A 23044-nucleotide genomic window follows, 5' to 3' on the forward strand; every position below is an offset into this window, starting at 1 on the left:
CGTTTTTTTTTCATCTGGAAATGAAAAAAAGACGTGCCCACTTTTTTCCCCAGTGGCCCCAATCCTCTTCCGTATGTTTATTACATCTTGTACAAAAGTAGTTTTATTTTAATGGGTGCCACTAGCACTGTTGTGCACTAGTCTGAGTACAAAACGGTACTCGAAGTGTTCTGTATTTCATTTTCCTAGCGGAACTCAAGCAGGCGGACCATAAATACACGGGCTGTTTTTAAGGGGACTCATAACAGCGTAGAACGCTATGTTGTCTCGTGTGTTAGAGGTATGTTCAGTCCTTTAAATGTAGGTCTCTGGGAAATATAGAAAACGTGAAACCATAAGCGCCTTCGTCGACCACATTTCGTCTGTTAAACTTATCTAAGCGTTACTTTGTCGTGAAGCTCGCGTCTTTCCTGACCCCGGCACACCTCTGAGCCCGCAGGTTCACACTGAATAACTGCCTGTCATGTGTGTACCACACTGTGTTTGTGCAAGTTAACCGAGATTACCCACTGTAATTACTAATAATTTCAAACGAAGAGCTCTCGTTTTGTTGCAGTTCGTCCTGCGGCAGTGTGGAATAACTGTAACCCGTTCAAAGGTTGCGGTTTGATTTGACATTTCTAAGTGAGCACATTTTACTGAGCTGACTGCTAAAGGTCCTAAAAACAGTTCACATATTTGCAAAAGACTCTCCTTATGATGGTGAATGCAATTGTCTGATGTCAGCATCGCACTTACGCAAGAATGAACCAAACAATAGAGAAGGATCTGTATGCTGTCCTGGGAGCAAACCCCTCAGACTCGGTTCAGCAGCTCAGACACAGGTACCAGCAGCTGGCCTTACAGGTAAATCCATTCTCTATTTGTTCCATCTGTCTATAGACCCATACTACCTATATGCATGCAAAAGCGGTCTACCCTCATGTATTTCCATTTTGTTGTCCACATTGTGTGCCTTTTCCCTCATTTCAGTCCCTGGAGCTGACCAGATTTTTTTTTTTTTTTTTTTTTGGCTTAGGCAACTTACCTGTGTATTTTTTAAGCATAAAAAGGCTCTTAACTCAGTGATGAACCAGTGTTATGTCTATACATAAACAATTTGGGAACAAATCCACTTTAGATGTTATCTTTACACACTTTGTTACTAGCAGCCAGTTCCTTTTGTTTGAAAACAGAAAGGTCGTCCTGTTTTGAGCCACCACCTCATACCATTTGGAAAGCATCTGATCATTGCATTGTCATCATGATAAGATTGTATTAAATGTGGCGTTTGTATTCATTCTCACCACTGCATTTACACCTGATAAGTAATGCAGTGGAAGCATATGCAGTTTTTTTCTAATGACATATCTTAAGAGGAGGTGGATAAGGGATCAGCCCCAGCACATGTGGAACTCCATGACTGTCATTTGTGCATGGAAGGATTTTGTTTGCATGAAGAGAAGCTAGCAATAAAATGCTGTCATCAGTTTTGTTAAATGGCGCACAGATATTTAGCTGGAGGATAGCTATTAGCGACAAGTGTGTAAAGCTATTAGAAAATTGTTGGCCAAGACTTTTAAGCCAACTGACCCACATTTGACTGCCTTAGGTGCCAAAAGGTGCCCAGATGAGACTGTGCTGTCTAACTAATTTCTGTGTATTTCTCTGTTACATACATTCTAATGGATGTATCTAGTATCAATAATAAGCTGTAGCTCGGGTGGTAGAGCAGACATTGACCTATCACAAGGTAGTTTGATTCGCAGCCCCTCCAGTTTGCATATCATCTTTCAACTTGCAGGAGAGATAACCCAATGCATCCATGAGAGTGTGACTGTGTGTGAATGTTAGACAAGACACTTGGGCAGGAATAAAAGTGCTTTTAGTGCTCATAGTAGAAAAGCACTGTGTAAGTGCCAATCCCTTTGTTTTTTTGGACAGCTGTCTGGGTCTTCTGAGCCCTCCAAATGTCAAATATTTGCAATAAGTTCATACATAGAAGATGAGGTGTCTGAATATACGTTTGTTTGTGTGTGCACAAATCTGCAGTACCACCCAGACCGTCTTGGAGGGGATTGTTCTTCCGAAGCAGAGTCTGGTGTGAAGAAGTTTCTAGAAGTTGACGCTGCATGGAGGGTCCTTAGTGACCAAACCACTAGGACACAATATGACTTGCAAAGAAGAGGTGGGACTTTAAATTGTGCTTCATTTACTTTATTTACTGATAAGGTTCGTGATGGTTTTCTTTGACGGGAAAAAATGTTTTGTATTACTTATGTTGATGTAGTTTTATTTTTCACTGACCAAGACTGGCACAAAAACGTGAAAATGCATATCTTCTCTTTACATCTCGTGTTGTTGTTTGATGGGAAAACACAGTTTTCCTATGTTTTTTTTGCTTTGTTTTGTTTTTTTTAAAGAAATGTAAAACTTTAATCTTGAAAATTCAGACTTTTTTCCCTGGTTTTCGCCCCAACTTTCCGAACTCAATCATCTTTTTTAAAATTTGAACCTGAATGTTCAACATGAATGCAGTATATCAGCGAAATGCTACAGCTCACCAGACATTATTAATAACCTGGGTTTATTTACCAGCAGCAGAGTACAGTGAATGCACAGTCCACCAAAATTTGCTCTAACCTCAGTCCTGGAGCAGAAAAGGAATCTCTTTCAGCAGGCTGCATATGTTTGACAAATATTATGGATGGAATAAAGTACCAGTACTTCAAAATATACAATATTTATACACAAGTACCAAATATGAATACTGTCATTTAAATATGCTGGCTCTGAAAGTAATGATGTATGAAGTAGGGCTGCCACGATTAGTCGACTAGTCACGATTACGTCGACTATCAAAATTATCGACACGTCGTTTGAAGCTTTGTAAGATCCCAAAAGATGCAGGAATAAGTAGTAGGATTTCCGAGTGTAATAACGGACTGAAACAGAAGATGGCAGCACTGCATGTACAAGGATGCCAGCTGCCGTTAAACTACGAAGAAGAAGAAGCTGTGTCCGGTATCGTAGCTGTGTCCAAATTCAGGGGCCGCATCGTCCTGTGGCCGCATTTGTAGGCCGATTACGTTACAGCGACACCATGAAGACTGTCCAAATTCAAAGACTCCGACAAATGCGCCCTTCATTTCCCCAGATTTGAAGGATGGGTCGGGTGCATACTTCATGGCCCAACCTATCCCAGAATTCATAGCGCGGCCCAGCTCAGTTTCCTTTTTCTTTTTTTTTTCTTTTTTTAATTTATTTTGCGCCTGTCCCGTTTGGCTCTTTTGCCATCAGAATTGTTGTCTAAAGGCAAAGAAAGATGCCCAACGGATTTACTTTACCAAATTGACCATCCCAGCCTTGCCGTAATGGTCCATTTGATTCACCTTTTATTGTTCATTTTATTTTCACTTACTGAATACGGGACAGACTTGACTGGGGGAAAGAAGGGGAGAAAGAAAGAGGGAAAGAATAACAGCTGAGAAGAGGGACGGGGGAGAAGGGCAAAAAACAAAAACCAACAGAACGGGCAGAAAAAAAAAATGCATATATCGATCACCTGGATCACCTGCTGAGAAAGAAAAAAGAAAACAAGCAGAAGAGAACAAGAGTAATAGAATAAACAACATCACAATGATATATGGGAATATGACAGTAAATACTAAATATTAAACATTATTGTGCAGCACATAAGATCAACAGAACACAGTGTGCTTTGAGGTAGGAGCCAAAAAGGGTGTAGTTTGTGGGTGTGATCACCCGTGTGTACACCTGTGAGCATGGACGCGCTTGTTTTTTTTTGGTTTTTTTTTTAAAAGGTTCCTTCATGTAATGATCTGCTAGAGGGTGTGGGGGGGCCACAGCCCCGTCCTCCAGGGCATGAAGCGGGTATGGAGGAGATCAAAACTCCAGACATCCAGAGGCCCTCAGAACACAAGAGACCAAGGAAGACCAACAGAGGGGCAGCCGCGCCACTGTCCCAGAAAGAGCTGAGGAGAGTCCCAGATGAGGGCTCACTCAGCAGCCACGGAGCAGAAGCCAGGGGGAGTTGCAGTGACGCGCCCGTGAGCTCCGCCGGCAGCCAGCCGTGCCTGAGTGACCGAGCCCCAGGCCGAGAGGCCGGGGGCACCCCACCTCCGAAGTGGCCCGAGTCTCCTCTGCACCCTGGTGACATACCCCTACTCCAAGGTCCTGCATGTGTGGGTGGTTGTGGTGGAGCGGGAAGAGGGAGGCAGCTGGAGATGGGGAGGGAAGGAAGGGAGGGGCAAGTGACCAGCTCAGTTTCCAACAATGGCAGCAGCTAGCTAGTTTTAATGTTACTCTTATTATTCTTTCTGGGTCACAAAATAAACGTTTAACATATTTTCAGGCAAGAATTTATCTGTGTAAACTTCAAATATCTGCTCAGTTTATCAAGACACCAAATATTTTCAAAAGCGCGCCGACGTTTTCTGAGACGTCTGTTACCCACCAGCTCGATAGCTAGCCGGGGGCAAGGCTCACTAGAGCCGTGAGAACACCGGACTCCCGGCAAATCGTTTTCAAACCCACCGCCGTCTTTCGCTACTTAGGTTAAACATGATATATGAGTCACTTAGATGACTTAAAAATGTTATTGTTTGGCTTTTTTCAGTATTTTATTTGTTCCTGAGTAAATCAGTTTGGCTGAGATCAAAGTTATAGTTTTTACACAGCTGAATAAACTTCAAGCAGACAGCTGATTATCATAAGTGTGAGATGCTCGAGAATATACTCCGGTGTCCTGTTATATTTTAGATAGCAAGGAGCAGACGGCTGAGTTTATTAAACTCCACCGAAACAATCTGCAGATTTCATTAAAATTTAATAAACTGTCATCTTGTCTTTATTTTTAGTTAGCACATACCTTAAACATACCAGCTGTAAGCTAATGATAGTTATATAAGAGCAGATGCTGCTGGTGCAATAAGCTGTACGTTTTACGTCCAATGGATGATGATCTGATTAGTCGACTAATCGCAAAAATAATCGGTGACTAGTCGACTATCAAAATAATCGTTTGTGGCAGCCCTAGTTATGAAGTGTCCAGTGACATTGGGATTTATGGGTTGGCTGTAGCTCAGGACGTAGAACAGGTCATCTCCTAATCAGTAGGTTGGTGCTTCTGTGTGTGGCTACTCCAGCCTACAATCCAAATATCCCTGGGAATTAGACAAGTTGCTCTCTGATGCATCCATCAGACTGTTAATGTGTATGTTAGACAGAAAGCACATCATACAAGTGGTAAACTGAATGGGTTTATGACACAAGGACCCAATGCACATAACGTTATGGGATGCCTGAATGTTTATGTATAATAGTTTTTGTCCTTTTGACAAGTTCAATTCAGTTTTATTTATATTGTGCCAAATCACAACAACAGTCACCTCAAGGCACTTTGTATTGTAGGGGGAAAGACTCTACAATAATACAGAAAGTCAGAGAAAACCCCAACAATCATATGAGCAAGCGCTTTAGAGGCAGTGGGAAGGAAAAACTCCCTTTTAACAGGAAGAAACCTCCAGCAGAACCAGGCTCAGGGAGGGGCGGCCATCTAACACGACCAATTTGGGGTGAGAGAAGGACGACGGGATAAAGACGCTGTGGATGAAGCTCTGGGCAGCTTTTCACCTGCCACACACAAGCTCACACCACACAGCTCCATCAAGTTCTCCACCTCTGCTTTGGGCCCCGGAAGCTACTCAAATAGGGAACCCATGATTAGACGTAATTTTCACTTAAGTGATTTTATTTTAAAATAAGTCGTATCAGTCTGGCTATAGCCTAGCCAAGGTGTTAACTTACTCACGTGGTGAGTATGGATTCACTGCCATCTGCAGTCACTGTGTGGCAAAGGTTTGTTAAAAATAAAATATCCATAGATGGTTTCAAAACTGTAAGAAATAAGATATTTGTTTACCTCTGGTGTGTTTTATGCGTATGTTCCTGAAAGCACTCGTCTCTCCTTCATTCTTTATCCTATTTTAAATTCGGACTAGTATAGCAGCAATTATTCTTCACACAGTATTACGCTAATTAAAAGCTAATCAAAGTTTAGCACTAATTATGCATGGTTCAGAGTCATTATCACTGTCAAACTGCATAACTTGATAATGACTGTTTTCTCAGTGAATTGTAAAAACAAAGAAAAAGTAAGTGTGAACATCTATCTTTTCACCCGTCTGTCCATCCTTCCATTATCAGTATGTCACTCAGTTCATTTATCCACCCTACAGTCATTTGCACTATTGTAGTGTTTACTATCGTCTATCCCAATGCACTTGACTTGTAAAAACCCTATATAAGATGTTATCTGAATGAATACAACTTTTCTGGGGGTTAAGTAGGAAAAAAGACTGTAAAGTTCAGAATGATTTACATTTTTAGTACATTTTGATTTACATTTTGAGAGCAGACTCTGACACAATAACTTTAACAGCAAATGTTAAATAATATTGCTTGTTTTTTCTATAACTGCAGCTACTAATAATGATGCATTGTCACTTCTGCAGCATGGACACTGAAACAGGATTGGCCAATAGATTCTACAGTCTATGTGGATGACATGACCTGGGATGATGGTAATGACACATTATGTACACTAAACATTCCCCCGGAAACCATATTTAGAGTGGCAGGTGCAAGTAAAGCTCTTTGAGTGCTCATGTAGCGTAGAAATGCTCTATACAAAAATCTGTCCATTTAAAGTAAATTGTGTGTTTACCTTTATGAACCACCATAGTGCAAAAATACTATCTTATGCCTGTGAAACTGTGTCATCTTTGGCCTTTTTTAACTAGATTCTACTAAAGAAACTGGAAAGAAAATAATGTTTTGTTTTCTTTTTTTACAAGCTGCTGGTAACAAAGTGCCTAAAGCTGCAATTTAAAATTAAGTTTTTGCTAAATTGTTTGTTGTCTGTATCGACACAAGGCGTTCTCATCACTTGAGTTGGGTGGGGTTTTTTTTTTGACTTATTCATAGATTAGTGGTAAATGACAACTGTTACACCCCACTTAAAAACAAAGTATTATCTGGGGTGGGGGTAATTATTAACTGCCACAAAGTCGACGTCGTTAAAACACTGTTTATTTCACAATTCCAAACGAACCAATTAGGCCCAAATAAAACACAGGGAAGCTCTGTGTCAGGTAGGGGTGCAACGATACACAAAATTCACAGTTTGGTTTGGTTCAATACTTTGGTGTCACGGTTTGATATTTTTTCGATACAAAAAAATGTTCATGCCTTTTTAATTTGTCATTTATTAAAATTATAAATATATATTTTAACTCAAAAGTACAGTTTTTAAATGTAATGTTGCTGAAAAAACAAAGTAATAAAAAAATATCTGATCGAGAAATCACTCATCTTTGGAAAAGAGAGAAATGTCTCTTTCCAAAATAAAAGCTATACTATCCGCTTCTTCTGGGCTATATTCTCAGCAGCATATTAAACATATCAGGTCCCCATAAGGAGAATCATGTGCTAACGGCTGTCTAAATGACTCGGATAAAGTTTGTAGCATGCGTGCTTGTTGTTTTTGTCTTTGCACTAGGATGATGTCGGAGTAAATGTGCAGTCATATTCGTTGTGTTCCCACTAGTGCTGTCAGCGTTAATCTTGTTCAAATGACGTTAACGCCATAACGTGGTAAATCTCCGTTAACGAGTTACCGCGGATCGCCCCGTGCGTGGGGCTGGACGGTGTCAACACGTTAACGAGCTAACTGCGCTAACACACTAGTTCCCACCAATGTAATTGAGCATTGCGTGGCACATCCGACATACTTTTTTACTTTAGTCCATGACGCGCTTACCTTCAGGGTCATACGTCACATGAAGACCAAAATAGTTCCAAACGCCAGATCTGAATGAGGGTGGGGGAGGTTCAATTTGCCATGTTGCAATGAGCTTAGCTTCTGTCTTGCTAGCTTGCGCTGCGCTCAGTGGATCTGCACTCGACAGTGCAGCCTAGGCGGAGTAGTCAAATGCAGATCCACTGAGCGCTCAACACAGACAGCATCGTCAGAAGAAAAGTTGATAAAATAAATTAAAAATTTTGTATTGTTCGATACATATGCGTACCGAACCGAAAGCACTGTATCGAACGGTTCAATATCGATACGAGTATTGTTGCACCCCTAGTGTCAGGGTCTCCAAGGCCAAAACGACAAACAGAACAGCCCAGTCTAGCTAAAAAACAAAGTAAGACCACTCTATCTATAAGAAAACAAAATACAATGACTGTGCTCCACGTCTTGCCACAAAACATGAGAAAAATGGTTGAAACAAAATGGCAGAAAACAACTACATGCTTTCACTGTGGTTCACAATTGTCTCTGTAAAGGGACACCTTTACTCACAAATATTAAAAACCAATGTTACACCAAGTTTCATAAATTGACACCGCTACAACCTGCTGCCCAAACCACTGCAGCTCACAGCCCAGAGAAAAGGGAAGGAAAGAAGGCGCGGCATTTTGAGATACAGTGGCTGACGAGCTGCAAAACATCTCAGCTGCTGATTATGAGGCAGACCTGGAGCATAGGAGGAGCAAAAGCTCTCTCACATGGGGAGAGCCCCTAGAGGTCAGCGACTGTAACAACAACAAAGTTCCCTGAAAATAATTAGCTACAATAAGTGGACTAAAAATGTCCAAATGAAAACTTTGAATGACCTACAGAAAGGACTCTTACTTAATACCACTTTAAAAAATTACAAGAACTCAGGCTCAGCACTATTTTTGTTTTCTCAATTTTTATTTACCATTTCATGCTCTGTCTGTATATTTTCACGAGTACTGTCCCAGATGTACTTGGTTACAGCTGGTAAATTTCTTCCATCTCTAATTTTGAAAGTGTGTTCTTTCAGATCAGGGTCTATATACACACTCCTGTCGCTGTGGAGGAGTATTCAGTGTCACTGAGGAGGAACTGGAGGAGGAGCCACAGAGGAAACAGCAAGATGAAGGTGAAAAGGAAACTGAGGAAGGACGGCACAAAGGAGCAATTGTCTGCTGTGATACCTGTTCTCTCAGTGTGTATGTGACGTGGTCAACTAATGAAAAAGCTCAAAAATGTCAGTAATATTAATACTTTTTTCTTATAATTTCCAACTCTGACTCTGAGCCTTTCTTATAATCATTAGTATTGACATTTTCCTTTCAAGTGTGCACCAGTCAATTATATGATCAATACTGGCTTAAAGCTGAGACTCTCAGCTCTTAAATGTATTGCATTATCCACAAACCTTTATTTTGGAATCCCCTGTTTTTGGTATCTCAAATGTAATTGGAGAAATCGACACTAAACAATATTATACAATACTACAATATTATAGCAAGGACCACAACAATCCGAGCAGGCAGATCTTGAAGAAAGAACTCCCTTTTAATAGGAAGAGACCTCTGACAAGAGCAGGTTCAGGGTGAGTGATGGAAAGAGACGAGATAATAAAAATCACTGGTTCTTACCTTGTGGAGAAAATATTTTCTCTTAAAGTTTTCTCTTCAGGGTAGACTTTGATAAAACTATGCCTACTCCAACAGCATGGGTGTCAAACATGCGTCCCGGGATCCAGAATCAACCCAGCAAAGACTTCAATCTGGAGCACTGGATAGCTTTGGAAAATGTGAAAGGGGGCATGGATTTTGAATTTTAACTGTATTTCCATACAGTTGAAAATCTATGGAAAATGTAATTCCATTGTGTTCTTGATAGCCAGCTTTTCCTGGTTATTATGACCTCTCTCACAGCCATTCATGCTACCACAAATTAGTTATGAAACAGATAAACAATTAAAGAAAAAACCCTGGTTTTTGTTTTGTTTGTTTGTTGTGGTGATGTATATATGTATTGCCTTAAACAGTATTTGGATTCCAAAAATGCAAGATGGAAAGATCATCTGAAATATTGTGCAGTATACAGTTGTATTTTACTTAATTGTGCTGTTTCACTGCAACGTTTTCACCCTTCAGCTGTAAAAACCTGATTGTCATCCATCCCTGGTGGCGAGGTGGGCGGTATGGCCAACCAAATTTGTGAATACAGTAACCCGAGAACAAGATTATGTAGGATTTTTTTTTAAAAAATTGGTACCATTAGGTGCATACTAAAAATCTTGGATGAGTTTGAAACTTGCGAACTCGAACTCAAGGACAGAGGTTTTCTAACGATTGTGTGAATGCTATAACTCAAGAAGGAAATCACCATAGGTCACAGATGTCAAACTCCAGGCCTCGAGGGCCGGTGTTCTGCAGGTTTTAGATGTGATCCAACACAGCTGATTGAAATGGCTAAATTACCTCCTCAACATGTCTTGAAGTTCTCCAGAGGCCTGGCAATGAACTAATCATTTGATTCAGGTGTTTTGACCTGGGGTGATATCTAAAACCTGCAGGACCTGGAGTTTGACACCCCTGGCATGATGGTGCTGAGCATAACCAATTCTTTTCAAGTGCATCAGACAGCACAGAAACTAACAGACCTTTTTTGTGGTCCCATCACAAGATGTTGCTATGATGCCACTGGTAAACAACATCTTAAATAGACTATTTAAGCAGTATATTTTAGATCAGAAGAATTACGTGCTGCACACAGTCAACAGCAACATGCCTCCTGCTTGAATTTCAGTTTAGAGCTCACCATGTTTTTCAAAACTATATCTTTTGCCACAGTGTAACTTGGTTAAGGATTCGACTGTATTCACAAGAAAGCATACAGTTGAAAAACGTAGTGTATGGCCAATGATCTTGTCCCATGTTTGTTTACGTTTGGCTCCGCCCATTAGAGTGTTATACTTCACTGAATCCCTGCTGCTGTCAACACCCAACCACTGCAATATGCATGTGTCCGTTCTGCTGCCGTTAGTAAACTATTTTTGAATCCTATACAAAATGTATATACATATACTTACTTACACATATCTAATAATTTTGCACTCTCCCTGCATGGCGGTCTTTATCCTTTAAGCGCAGGCCTTCTACCAGAGGCCTCGGAGCTTGACGGTCTTGTGCACTATCTTTGCTGTTCCTAGGATTGTGGTCTTCTGTACAGTGATTTCACATGTTTTTCCTGAGATCTGCTCGAGTCATTCAGCAGCATCTTTTCACAGCCTGTACTGGGATTTTTCCTGGTGTGTCTCTATGGATCTTGTGCTTAAAACGTTTGCCTGTGCTGCCATGATAAGTCCCTCTGTGCTATCTTTCAGTCCAGCTCTGTCCAGCCACTGGTAGGATTTCTTGGTATCCGCCACTTCTATCCGCCAGCGGGGCATGCCATGCACGAGCCTGTTCATCCATGATGGTTCTTTTTCTTGCTTCTCTTCTTTCTGTGATTTCTGCTGCCTGAGCTGTTCACTATCAGTTGTGGCCATTTTCCCGTTTCTTGATGTACTTGGGGATCTTTGTTGTTTCATCCTGGACAGTGGTTCTTACACTCACTACTCCCCTGCCTCCTTCCTTCCTCTTAGCGTACAGTCTCAGGGTGTTGGATTTGGGGTGAAACCCTCCATGCATGGTAAGGTAAGCTTCCTTGTCTAGATGTCAGTGGTTTGTACCTCCTCCGTTGGGCAGTTGATTATCCCAGCAGGGTGTCTGACGACTGGCAGGGCGTAGGTGTTGATTGCCTGGATCTTGTTCTTCCCATTCAGCACTTGCCTCACTCTCTGCAGCTATTTGGTGGTAGCGGCTTTCCTAGCGGCCTCTTCATGGTTCCCATTTGGCTGTGGGATTCCCATGTAGCTGTCAGTTTCTGCAGTATTGCCTTCTGGAGTACAATCCCACAAGTTCTGACTACCTTCCTTCTCTTTGTTGTGATCCAACTACACTTCTTCAGTCCAAATGGCACTCCGATGTCATATATATACGTTTATGATTTAATAAATTAAGTAAATACGTACACACTCAAACAACCTTGAGTATTGTCAAAACACTGATAATATGGTTATAAAAAAACTATAAAAGAAAACACAGACACATGTGCACACACACACACAAGCATGCTGTGACTCAGAAAAAAATTATCCTGTGACTACATAGAGGTCCTAACCCTCCAGTTGAACCCAGTACCCTAAATGACAGAGCTATTCTCCCCTCAGCAGGGCTGCGACAGACACACAAAGGGATAACGACTGGTAATGACTCTCATATCTTTGGTCACTCAGCCTGCAAAGGTCACATCTAACAGGAGATCTGAGTGATGATCATCTTTCATCCATCCGTCCATCTTTGCATTTTTCAAAAATAGGAGTTCAAAATGAGGGGTGAGGGGCAAATAGTTGAGATTTGACAGAAAAGAAGATGAGAAGGAGTGACACATATTGTCTAAATTTTTCACTAATTATTTTCCTCTCTAGCAGTAACAGTCAAGAGTGCAGGGGAGATTATGTGGGTGGGGGAAGTGGTGTGTATATGTCTGTGTGTGTTGAGGGAGTGGGCAGGAGGAGGAGTTGACAGCTGATGTGTAATTGAGGGTTGGTAGAATATTGATGTGACAGACACAGAGACATGCTGAGATGTGCTGGGACACAAAATCCATTTCACCTGCTCACCACCTACAATTAGGCTCCTTTAGATCACTTTCTAACCATTTTCTGGACAAAAACTCATTACACCCCACCCTGTTAGGACCCCCTTTTCTCATCACACTGTAAAATCTTAAAATCCATTTAATTAAACCAAATGTAATTCAACTTATCTTTTTTAACATGTATGGAAAAAATAAATAAGGTTAGAATAAAGTTGGACTGTTTTTGGACTGTAGTTCAGAGTGAAATTATATAGACTAGATTTTGGATCTGTTTCATTATTAATTTTACTCCAATCATGTCAGTAATATTTTACAGAAAACTGACCTTAGATCAGTTTATTGATTGAGTCACAACCGATGCAGGGAAGCTAAAAGCGTCAACATGCCTCACTGAAAGTAAAATCGCTGCTACAGTGATATGAGTCTTCTGGATCATGTAAACTGAAAACACACGCAAGCCAATCAACCTGTCAAGAGAGCATGATGATTTCTAATGAAAGACCTTTTTGATGGAAGGAATGATTCACGAACAACGTGGAGCATAATAAGAATAGAACCAAGCAATAATATGATATTTTAAAAAATGTAATTTCGATTGAGTAACGTCTTTGTAAATAATTTCTGTCTTAAAATTCATTACAATCTAATTGAAAGGTTAATACATTTAAATATCAGAATGATTTAAATACAAATATTAGCAATGCTGTTCCTTTGAGAATGTGCCAATCTTGAATCCTCCTTTTGTTTATTTATTTATTTTGGGAAAAAATGGCTTAGCAGCACTGTATATGACCCTACTACTACCAAAGAAGACTATGTATACTGTATATATAGAATCCAGTGTATTTAAGTATCTTATTTTTGGAAAGTTGAAGTCATTCACATCCATGAGTTTTGGAACCATGACACGTCCACATTGCACCCATCTTTTGATGGATGTTTTCAGCAGAATAATACATGATGATGCATGATCATTAGTTCACTGTACTGAAGTGGCATCAGTCACCAGATCTGGATCCAGCTTTGGGCTGTGTTCGAACAGAAGATTTACGTCATGGATGTGCAGCCAGTTAGTGATGTTAATATGAACCAAAATCTCCCGGTTAGGAATGTTACCAGGACTTTGTTGAATCTATAGTAGAAAGAATTAAGTCTGAAGAAAAGCAAACGAAGGTCCAAATTGCTGCTTGTGCGACATACCTAATTAATTGGCTGGTATTGTATTTTGCCTACTTTAAAAAAAAAAACAAAAAACAAACAAACAAAGGGAACTTACAACAATATGACTATAACCATTTAGGAAGGGCTTGTGTGACAAAGCAAGTCACACAAGCAATAGCAAAACACAACCGACCCCTCTATTCAATTTCATTGTACTACTGTACTATGTATGACTGTGCAATGACAATAAAGAGTTATCTTATCTTATCTTATCTTATCTTATGTTTTGGCATTTTTGGACTGGACATAGAGGGAAGGCTGCCTACTGAGAGGTACACAGAATAGAGGGCAGTGTTTCCTGGCTGAAGTTAAGCTGCTTCATTCCTGGTTTAGCGTGAGTAAGCTCTGATGGCTCACAAGGCCCCAAAAGGCCTCAGGCCACCACTCACTTCAGTGTGCGCTTTGCTTAGTCTGCCCTCTCTGCCTGCCCCCTGTGTCTCTACACTCACCCCCCAGAATGCTGCTGTCTTTTTATTATCAGTGAGATCTGTTGATATGTAGAATTTGAGCTCATTAAATGAAAATGTAATTATCAGTTGTACTTTATTAACAGATTACTTTCTTTTTTAGATTAATCTCTCAAATTGTATGCTGTTTATGATATAATATAATATAAAACATGTAATATAAAGTTATTAATTTAACAGAAAATAACATTCTAAAAAGCACAGCTAAATGTGGTTGCTTTTTGTTCATTTTTTTCTTAATGCTTTAATGCTTTATGTGTTTTAATTGAATTCTTTCCACAGAAAGTGAATCAGGAAAATGTACAGGAAAAAAAAATCAGTCTTATTTGGCTAAAATCTCTGGTACATGATTTTGACTACATAAAATATATTATTTGACTGTTTTGGTTTCTACTTAGTTTTATCACTGATAACATGAAAATAATGGAAAAAAACAACTTTGTATTTCAATAAAAAATGATCCCAGTGTCAAATATTCTGTAATGATTGCAGCTTAAAAGCACATATAGATTTGATAAAAGATATATGATGATATATAAACAAAATCATATTGATTATCTAATTATAAGTTAATGTGCAATCTATACTCTTCCTTCAAGAATACCCCTAATCTCTTCCTATCTACATCATGGTACAACAGTTTGAATCTACCTCTAATGCTCCTGCCCTTAATTCCCTTACATCTGATATCTACACACACACGCACACACACATTATTTCTACTTTCTTTCTCTCCACCACCTGTTTGGGGCTTTTCTATGTGGGACGCTACGTTCAGATGAACAGAATAAAGTTTTGGGGGTGTTTTCTGTGTGGAGTTTGCGTGTTCTCCCGTGTATAGGTGAGTTCTCTATGGGTACTTCAGCTTCCTCCTACAGTCCAAAGACATGCAGTTAGTGGTGTTAGGTTACGTCTTTGGTACAGGAACGTCGCACGACACCTTCCACAGTCAGATGGTCTGTGGGCCACTCTTGCTCTTGTTGTTGGTCTGTCAGCCGTGGAGGAGAGCGAAGTTCTAACACACAAGCTGAAAAGCATTTAATCATAACTAATGATTAAATGCAGAGTGATGTGTAAACATATGAGTGAAAAAAGATGACTGAAGAAGAAACCCATCAGCCTAGGCTTATTGTAGCATAACTACGGGGATTCAGTAAAAAAGAGGAAAGACCTATTGGATGATGTGAGAGATGCATCTGGGCCTTCAGGTGGTCCATGTGTATGCATTTGCTGCACTGGTAGTAAAAGCATACGTGGGCAGACAAACACAATTCTAAGAGACTGAGACCTTTATTCGTCAGACTGTGCTGATGAATAAAGGTGGTCATAACAAATAATGACTTTCAAGCATGTTACAATTGTATGAACGCTGTTTTTGCCTTATATGCTATATTTAATTGTATGTTTGCACATCTTTCAATAAATCAGTGGACCCATTTCCTATTTTTGGAATATAAAAATAAAGGAGGGATGGCTCCAGTCTTTCACAGTACTCTACATGAACTTCATTCCCCTGCTAAAACCTGTACAGTGTTAAAAGAAAAGGAAGAAGACAGATAAGTGGAGAGCGGAGAGTCCATCATTACATGCTGAGCAGCTCTGTGGACAGCTGGAAGCCTCGCTTCAGCATAAGCCGAATTCTGTTCTGACATTCAAACAGTATAAAAGCGTTGACAGTAGCAGCTTTTCAAATGTGACCTGATTGCTGAGAGCAAATGTCCTGTTATTAACAGCGCTTCTGCATGTGCTGATAAATGAAGTGAAGCGCAGAGGACAGCAGACCTGTCACTTCTTGTCACTCCTTCTCTTTCTCTACAGGACAAAAAAGGATTTGAACAGAGCAGTCAAAGAAATGTCAGAGAAGAAATGTCTTTAGTTTTCTTCCATAGTGTTCAGTAGTTCAACAGTAATTAATGATAGTGATTTGGAAACAAAACAAATGAGTAAACAGTAAAATATTTCAACATAATTGCACGTTCCATTTTATACTTTACTTTAGCAAACTTATGTTTACAAAGTGTGATTTGGGAATTTGTACATCACACTCCATATTTTCCATTATGTACTTTTATAAATAGTTGTGAATTATTGTGCAGTGACTTTTACAGAAAGGCAAAAACAATGTGGCGACCACCACCACACACACATAACAAAACAGAACAGGACCAGACTAAAACATCAAGCATTGTACTGCCTGTCTTTTAACTGTTACCGAAAAACATTGACCATTTTTCTTTTATCTAACAATGGGAAGTGGTGGTATTATTTATTTATTTATTTATTTATTTATTTATGTACAAAAAAACAATTAAAAACTATGAAAACACAGAACTATCAAAATTTAAAATGAATGTCCTCACATGTGAATCTCATTTTTCTGAGAAAAAAAAAAAACAGGTAAAAAAAAAATCTGGTAATTCTTTGTTTTTACATTCGTCAGGTCCCAATCAGCCCAAATAGCAAAGAGAAATTAAAAACGCATGCCATGAAAGAGGTCGGGTCTTAGAAGGTTAAGATAATCCAGTTCAGCCCAGGCACAACGCATTGCTGAGGCAGGACAGCAATGTGTTGTCGATGTGGAGTTGTCGTAGTGGAAGTACTGACCAGCACTCAGTCCCAGAAACTGGAAAAACGCTTGCTCTGGTGTAAAGCCACAGTACTCAGCCAAAAAAAATTCTTCCTCTGCTGACAGGAGGCCTTCATTTGCAGGCAATACTATGGCGGCAGTGGTAGAGAGAAGCTGGAGAGTGAGTGGCAGGTGGTAGACTGAACCTGCCCACTCTTATGTAAAGGGTTGGGTACAGGAAGAGCAGTCAAAGATGAGACTCAGTGTCTTTGAGCCCCCCTCAAGCTAGGCTCCAAAATAAAGCGACTTGCACTCAAGGGCAAACCTAAACTCCTACCACAACATTTTTTACAGGAAAGAAGGAACTGCCTCTTGCCAATCACTCAAAGCCGAGTCCACTGGGTCCATACTGGTATTAAACTTCTATCACATGTTGCTGTGCGACAGGCAGGTAGTGGACCCAAATGCAGGACTTGTGAGATAGGAAAATGAACTAAAGACGATAGCTTTAATGCTGTAAACTGGGGGGGGGAAACAAAGACACAAATAATCCAGGAATATGTCTGGGGAACTAAAAAACACACTAAGCACACAACATGAGGAAAATTGCAACAAGAATAGAAAAGTGGATATTTAAATACACACCAGGTAATTAGGGAGATTAAAACACCAGGGAACACAGCTGAACAAAGTCAGGAAAAACAAGACAGGGGAAGCAAATCCAAACACAAACCACACAAGATGAGGAACTAAAAAAATAAAAAAGGAAGTGAGTAATATAGAGACCCAAACTAAGGCATATGAAGCTGAATTAAATTGGGACCACGGAGATAAGGCACATAGAGGCCAGACAGATACAGGGCCACAGGCAGGGGTCAAAGAAATGAAATGAATGAAAAAACCTAATAATGAACAAAACAAATCATGAATTCAAACCAGAACATGTAAAGTTGCCACAACCTACAGAAAACCAAGCCCGAGCCCAGACTTGAATGGATTGAAAATATCGGTTCCCAATATATTTTTTTTCCATAACTGGGCAAAGTCTAATCGGCCTTCCTGTTTTGGGGTGTGACCAGAGATTTGCAGCTTGTTGTAAACACTCTGTATTTGGATTTGACAAATCTACAGCCTGTCTGTGAGGCCCTACCCTGTACCCTGTGGTGCAGTCAAGCAAGCCTCCACATTATTTTGCATTATGCATATATACTCTGCATTGCAGTAAGATAAAGTAAGATCTTTTTTTAACCGATCTTCAAGTTAATGTGGTTTTAGCATTAACAAACACATCAAATTTTTCACTAACACTAAACAAAACAAATAATGTAATATGCAACAATGTGGAAACTGAAATATTGAAACATGATAAACTTACTAAAACCTGTGTGAAACTAGAATTTATATTTATATAATTACAGCAATGTGCAGCATAAAAGAAAAAAGTTTTAGTTTATATCGATTCAGTTTGATTTTCAAAATAAAAGCCCTTCACAATTGGTTATTTAAATCAAGTGTGATAACCAAAACAAAACCAGTATATACTAACTGTGAGAGAGTATACTTTAGAGCTACAGTGACACTAGCTTGTGGAAATAGGACATTTCCTTTTAAAAGTAGTTTGAAAAAAAGAGTTTTCAGTTTGAATCAGTGAATACTGCAAGAGTAGAATTCAGCTGTCTTGCTTGCCTGTAATAACATGTGATCTCGGTTCCAGATCAAATGTTTCTTAAAAAAAAAAAAAAAATTACACATAACATATAATGTAATTGCAATGAGGTATTTCTGTAGTCTATTGATACTAGATAGTGGAAAAGGGGTGGGATTAAATAAGCTTATGCTTCTTCCTGCTCCTTTTTGAACATGAACGTTATTTGGAGTTGTGGTTGCTCGTTTTCCTTTTGTTTTGCTTTGTTCATTTGTCTCTTTTAATTCTATTTTGTTGTACTTTTTCAACATGTTCAAAATAAAGATAAAAAAAAAAAGGAAACAGTACAAAAGTGCGCAAAGGTGGTAAATATGTCCTTATTGTGAAAATATATATATTTTTTAAATATTAAATAATTACAATATTTCACATATTGTCTTTGTACTATTACAATCATAGAATTTCAATTATTGCAAATGATTGTACTGTAAATCATTCTGCCTTTGAGAGTTTTTAAACATATTTTAGCTGCATTCAAAGGAAATGAGGAAATGAAAGCAGCAGGTAAAATCTAATTTATTAAATCCCATGGTAACATTTGATTCAAGAGCTGGTCAAGCCTCCATTGACAAGATAATGGTAATGATAATGATGATTGTGTGCGTGTGTGTGCGTGTGTGTTTATGTCTGTGCATATGTGTATGTGTAGCTTTGTGACACCAATGAGGGAACTGTTATGACATGCCCGTTGCTATAGAAACCTCTGGGTGGGGCTATCTGTCAAGAATCATGTCTATTCCCTGAGGAGCACACATAAACGGTGTTGTTTTCCTCTGTGTGTGTGTGTGTGTGTGTGTGTGTGTGTGTGTGTGTGTGTGTGTGTGTGTGTGTGTGTGTGTGTGTGTGTGTGTGTGTTCGCGTGTGCACACAAGTTTATGTGTTTGAGCACATGCACACATATGTTTGGCTGGCTGAAACACAGCAGAGACTTTCAGGTTCCCTTTGTGTGTCATTTTAGTCCCCAGGGCCTAAAGCAAAACAACTGTAGTCACCAGCTAAACGATGACAAACACTGTTTGGGAGACTGATTGTGTGAGTTCTGTATCTGTATATGTGTAGAGGACAGAAATTGATATTAGCAACTGGAATCTGCAGCCCTAAAGAGACAATTTCTGGAAATTCCAGACTTGAAAGAAGAAAAAAGTATTTAAATGATATGTTTTAAGCTTAAATATAATTAATTAATTAAATGTAATTAAATTATACTTAGTGTGCTTATATTACTACTGCTTTGCATTGCTTGAATAAAATTGTACTCATCGTTCTGTAAGACCAGGAAAATGAGACTCTCGGCTTTTGTTAAAAGCTCAAAAGTTATTCCACAGATTACCATGAAATTTAATACAGATACAGAACCATAAAGATCACGTTTTCATTTACCCTGCAGAATATCACATTTACTGTAAAGTTTCAGTATTGATTCAGTATTCTAATAGACTAATAGACTATCAGTCTTAATGATGTGACCCACTGATTTTTTCTCAGCCTTGCAAGGCTGTCATTCCTTTTTCTTTCTTTCTTTCTTTCTTTCTTTCTTTCTTTCTTTCTTTCTTTCTTTCTTTCTTTCTTTCTTTCTTTCTTTCTTTCTTTCTTTCTTTCTTTCTTTCTTTTTTTTAAATTAAATGACTACTAATTTAAAAAGCTCTGAACAGCTGAATTAATGACGGGTGCCTTGCAGGAAATACTATCTCTCTCTCTCTCCCTCTATCATTTTGTTTTATATATATGTGTGTGTATATATATATATATATATATATATATATATATATATATATATATATATATATATATATATATATATATATATATATAATAAATTATCCTGATGTCATGTTTTTATCCAGTTGCTTGTATATACCCCCTTAAGGCCCAAAATATGACATTATTCCAATTTGTTAAAAATTGAGAATTTAATAAACCATCTGACAAATTTGTTGAAAAAAAATACAATTTTTTTTAATTCCATACATTTTTAATTTGCTACATGTGCTACATTTAGCTTTTTTTTCTTTCTTTTTTTTTACAACAATTGCTTAAAAATGTGTTGTGCAATTTATTTAGAGGGGAAAACAATCACATCGATAACATAGAAGTCTCAAAAACTCACAAAACACTACATGTGTCAGAAGAACACACACACACACACACACACACACACACACACACACACACACACACACACACACACACACACAGAGACCTCATTAAATGATAATTCTAGCGTCTCTCAATGACACTGTATTCAAATTGTGTAATTTATCAGTGTAAAGCTGAAGCATTGATAATGCTGATTCTGAACTACTTTTGTGTATTTGATTTAATTTAAAACACATTTTGCTCTTGATTATGCTTTGTTTTATATGTGTTCAGCAAAATTTTATTTTATTTTTGTAAATTCTCTGACATTTTTTTCACCTCCTTCTAAAAGACAAACTAATTAATGTTTTATTTTTTCCCCATGCAACCACTTATTTGTGATGTGCAAATACATTTCTGTCGTACCGATTCAGCACCAGTACTTTAGATTTCTGAGTTTTCTGAGTTGCTCAAGGGCAATTTGACATGTAAACTGGAGTGTCTGTGTCAGCTTGCTCGACCTCTTCTTCAACCCACAAAAAAGAAAAACAAAAAAAATGAACGAGAATTATTAGCATCGCCTATAAAAGCAAATGTTTTACAATTTGTTATCTATTATTCATTTATTAAATTGTATAAAACTGTCAGATTTCCAAGGCACTGAGATCTCATTAACTAACAGTCACACATGATTTGAAAGTGGTAGTGGTGCTGTGATCAGTCATTATTGAGACTCTGGATCAGCTGAAGCCCTACCACATCTTTTTGTCTGTCAGCCTTAAGTGACCGGGGTGGGCTAGATGTCTTCATCACCTCTTTGTCTATTGAACTGAGGTCTTCAGTGAAAGCCTCTTACTGGACCTCCCTCCCTTGCTTTAGCCAGTTAGGGTAAGCCCCAGTCATAGCAACATTTGTATTAGACTGCTTTATGCTCTCTAGAGTTGTTTATTGTTTGGCTTCCATACAGCTAGAGAGCAATCAAAGCCTCTTATATTGCCAAAGGAGCCAGTAAGTACTAGTACGTAATGGGTACCTGCCTTCTTTTCACATGACTCTCACACCACTGACGCCTCTTAATCAAGCTCCTGTTCAGCTTCAACTTAACTGAGTAATTGTTTGTTCATTTCTGAAAAACTGGTATCAGTGTCAGTTTATGTGAAGTGTGATTTGTTTGCAAGTCTCTCTTCTTAACCACAAAGCTTGTAAATACAGTCCATCCAGTGATCTATAATAATAACCAACAGTTATTTAAATCCATCAGGCTTCTTGACAGAAACAATAAGACCAAAATCAGTGAAGAGTCATTAAAAGCAGCTGCATAAAGCATGAACGTTTTTGTTTTTTATTTCCAAAGAGTGAGTGACTCTTATTTGAGAAGAGCTTTGAGTTCATTCCATTTGAACTGAAGTTGATTGCATATGTGGGAAAATAAGTAATTACTGGCTTATGGACTGTTTCCAGATTTAACTGAGAGAAGAGCTGCGATGTACTGTGAAATCTGGAACAGCAGAACTTCATAAATGAATACGTCGAGTCCACTGGTTGTGGGTCCCATGATAATAATGGAGAGATGTTTCTCCAGCTTTCACAGTGCAAAAAACCAAACTGATAGTGGAGTTTTGAAAGACTTAGTAAGAGTGAGGTTACAGACTAGTTAACCCAGGCAGGCATGTTGCTGCCTAGATTGTGACAAAGAAAAGAAACTCCAGATTCCTTATTCATCCCATCTAGTGATTTCCAGCACACGTGCTCTTCATCAGACACTGAAACACCAAGCAGTGTCATCAGTGTCACCTGTGAATGATCACACGACCAGTTACATCAAATCAAAAATCAGATCTTATACAGGACAAATGACAGATACGTGAAAAAAAAAACCTGTCAGTGGTGCAAATATTAAAAAGTATACACACAATGCACAATATCAAAAACCTTTGAAATCTCTTACACTGCCATCAGGTAGTTCTGTAATCAAGTGTAAGAAAAACTCTTAAAGTGGTGCCTACATTATTAGATGCAGTAAATACACTATAACCCTCAAGTGAAAAGTCATGAATCCATGGGAAATATACAGAAAAGCTTAAACTTATATTTTATTGAAAGAGCTGCAGAAAAGGACAAATGTTCATATTTTTATTAAGACTTTTTGGGGCCAAAGTGTCCAGAGCAAAAAAAATCCAATGAAGTTCAAAAAAGGAAAAATGGAGTATTGATGTCCCCTCCTCTTTATGGAAGCTTTACATGTTCAACCCCAAATCAACTAAGACAAGGCACATTGTGATTCATTTTCTTAAAATGGTTGGCAACTGGACTTTTCTGATCATGATCTCTAATAGCACACCTATGTTTTCAGGGGCCTATATAACCTATATAACCTTTTTAAAAATCTTTGTTCTAAATCTGCTGTTTCCTCTTTAAAGTCACCATTAGAGCTACATATGCAGTGGATCTGAGACACAGTAAGGCTTTTTTTTTTA

At 38.7% G+C, this 23044-nt stretch overlaps 1 protein-coding gene across 1 annotated transcript; it reads left to right on the forward strand.

Moving 5' to 3' along the window:
* Positions 1 to 203: 203 nt before the first annotated feature.
* dnajc24 (DnaJ (Hsp40) homolog, subfamily C, member 24) lies at positions 204 to 10070 on the forward strand. Its single transcript, XM_080874155.1, has 4 exons — positions 204 to 846; positions 2032 to 2167; positions 6516 to 6584; positions 8877 to 10070. Exons 1-4 carry the CDS (start codon positions 745 to 747, stop codon positions 9089 to 9091), a joined length of 522 nt encoding a protein of 173 aa, XP_080730281.1. The 5' UTR covers positions 204 to 744; the 3' UTR covers positions 9092 to 10070.
* Positions 10071 to 23044: the final 12974 nt, after the last annotated feature.

The sequence above is a fragment of the Rhamphochromis sp. 'chilingali' genome (assembly GCF_963969265.1).
Source record: "Rhamphochromis sp. 'chilingali' genome assembly, chromosome: 2".
In the NCBI taxonomy this organism is placed as follows: Eukaryota; Metazoa; Chordata; class Actinopteri; order Cichliformes; family Cichlidae; genus Rhamphochromis; species Rhamphochromis sp. 'chilingali'.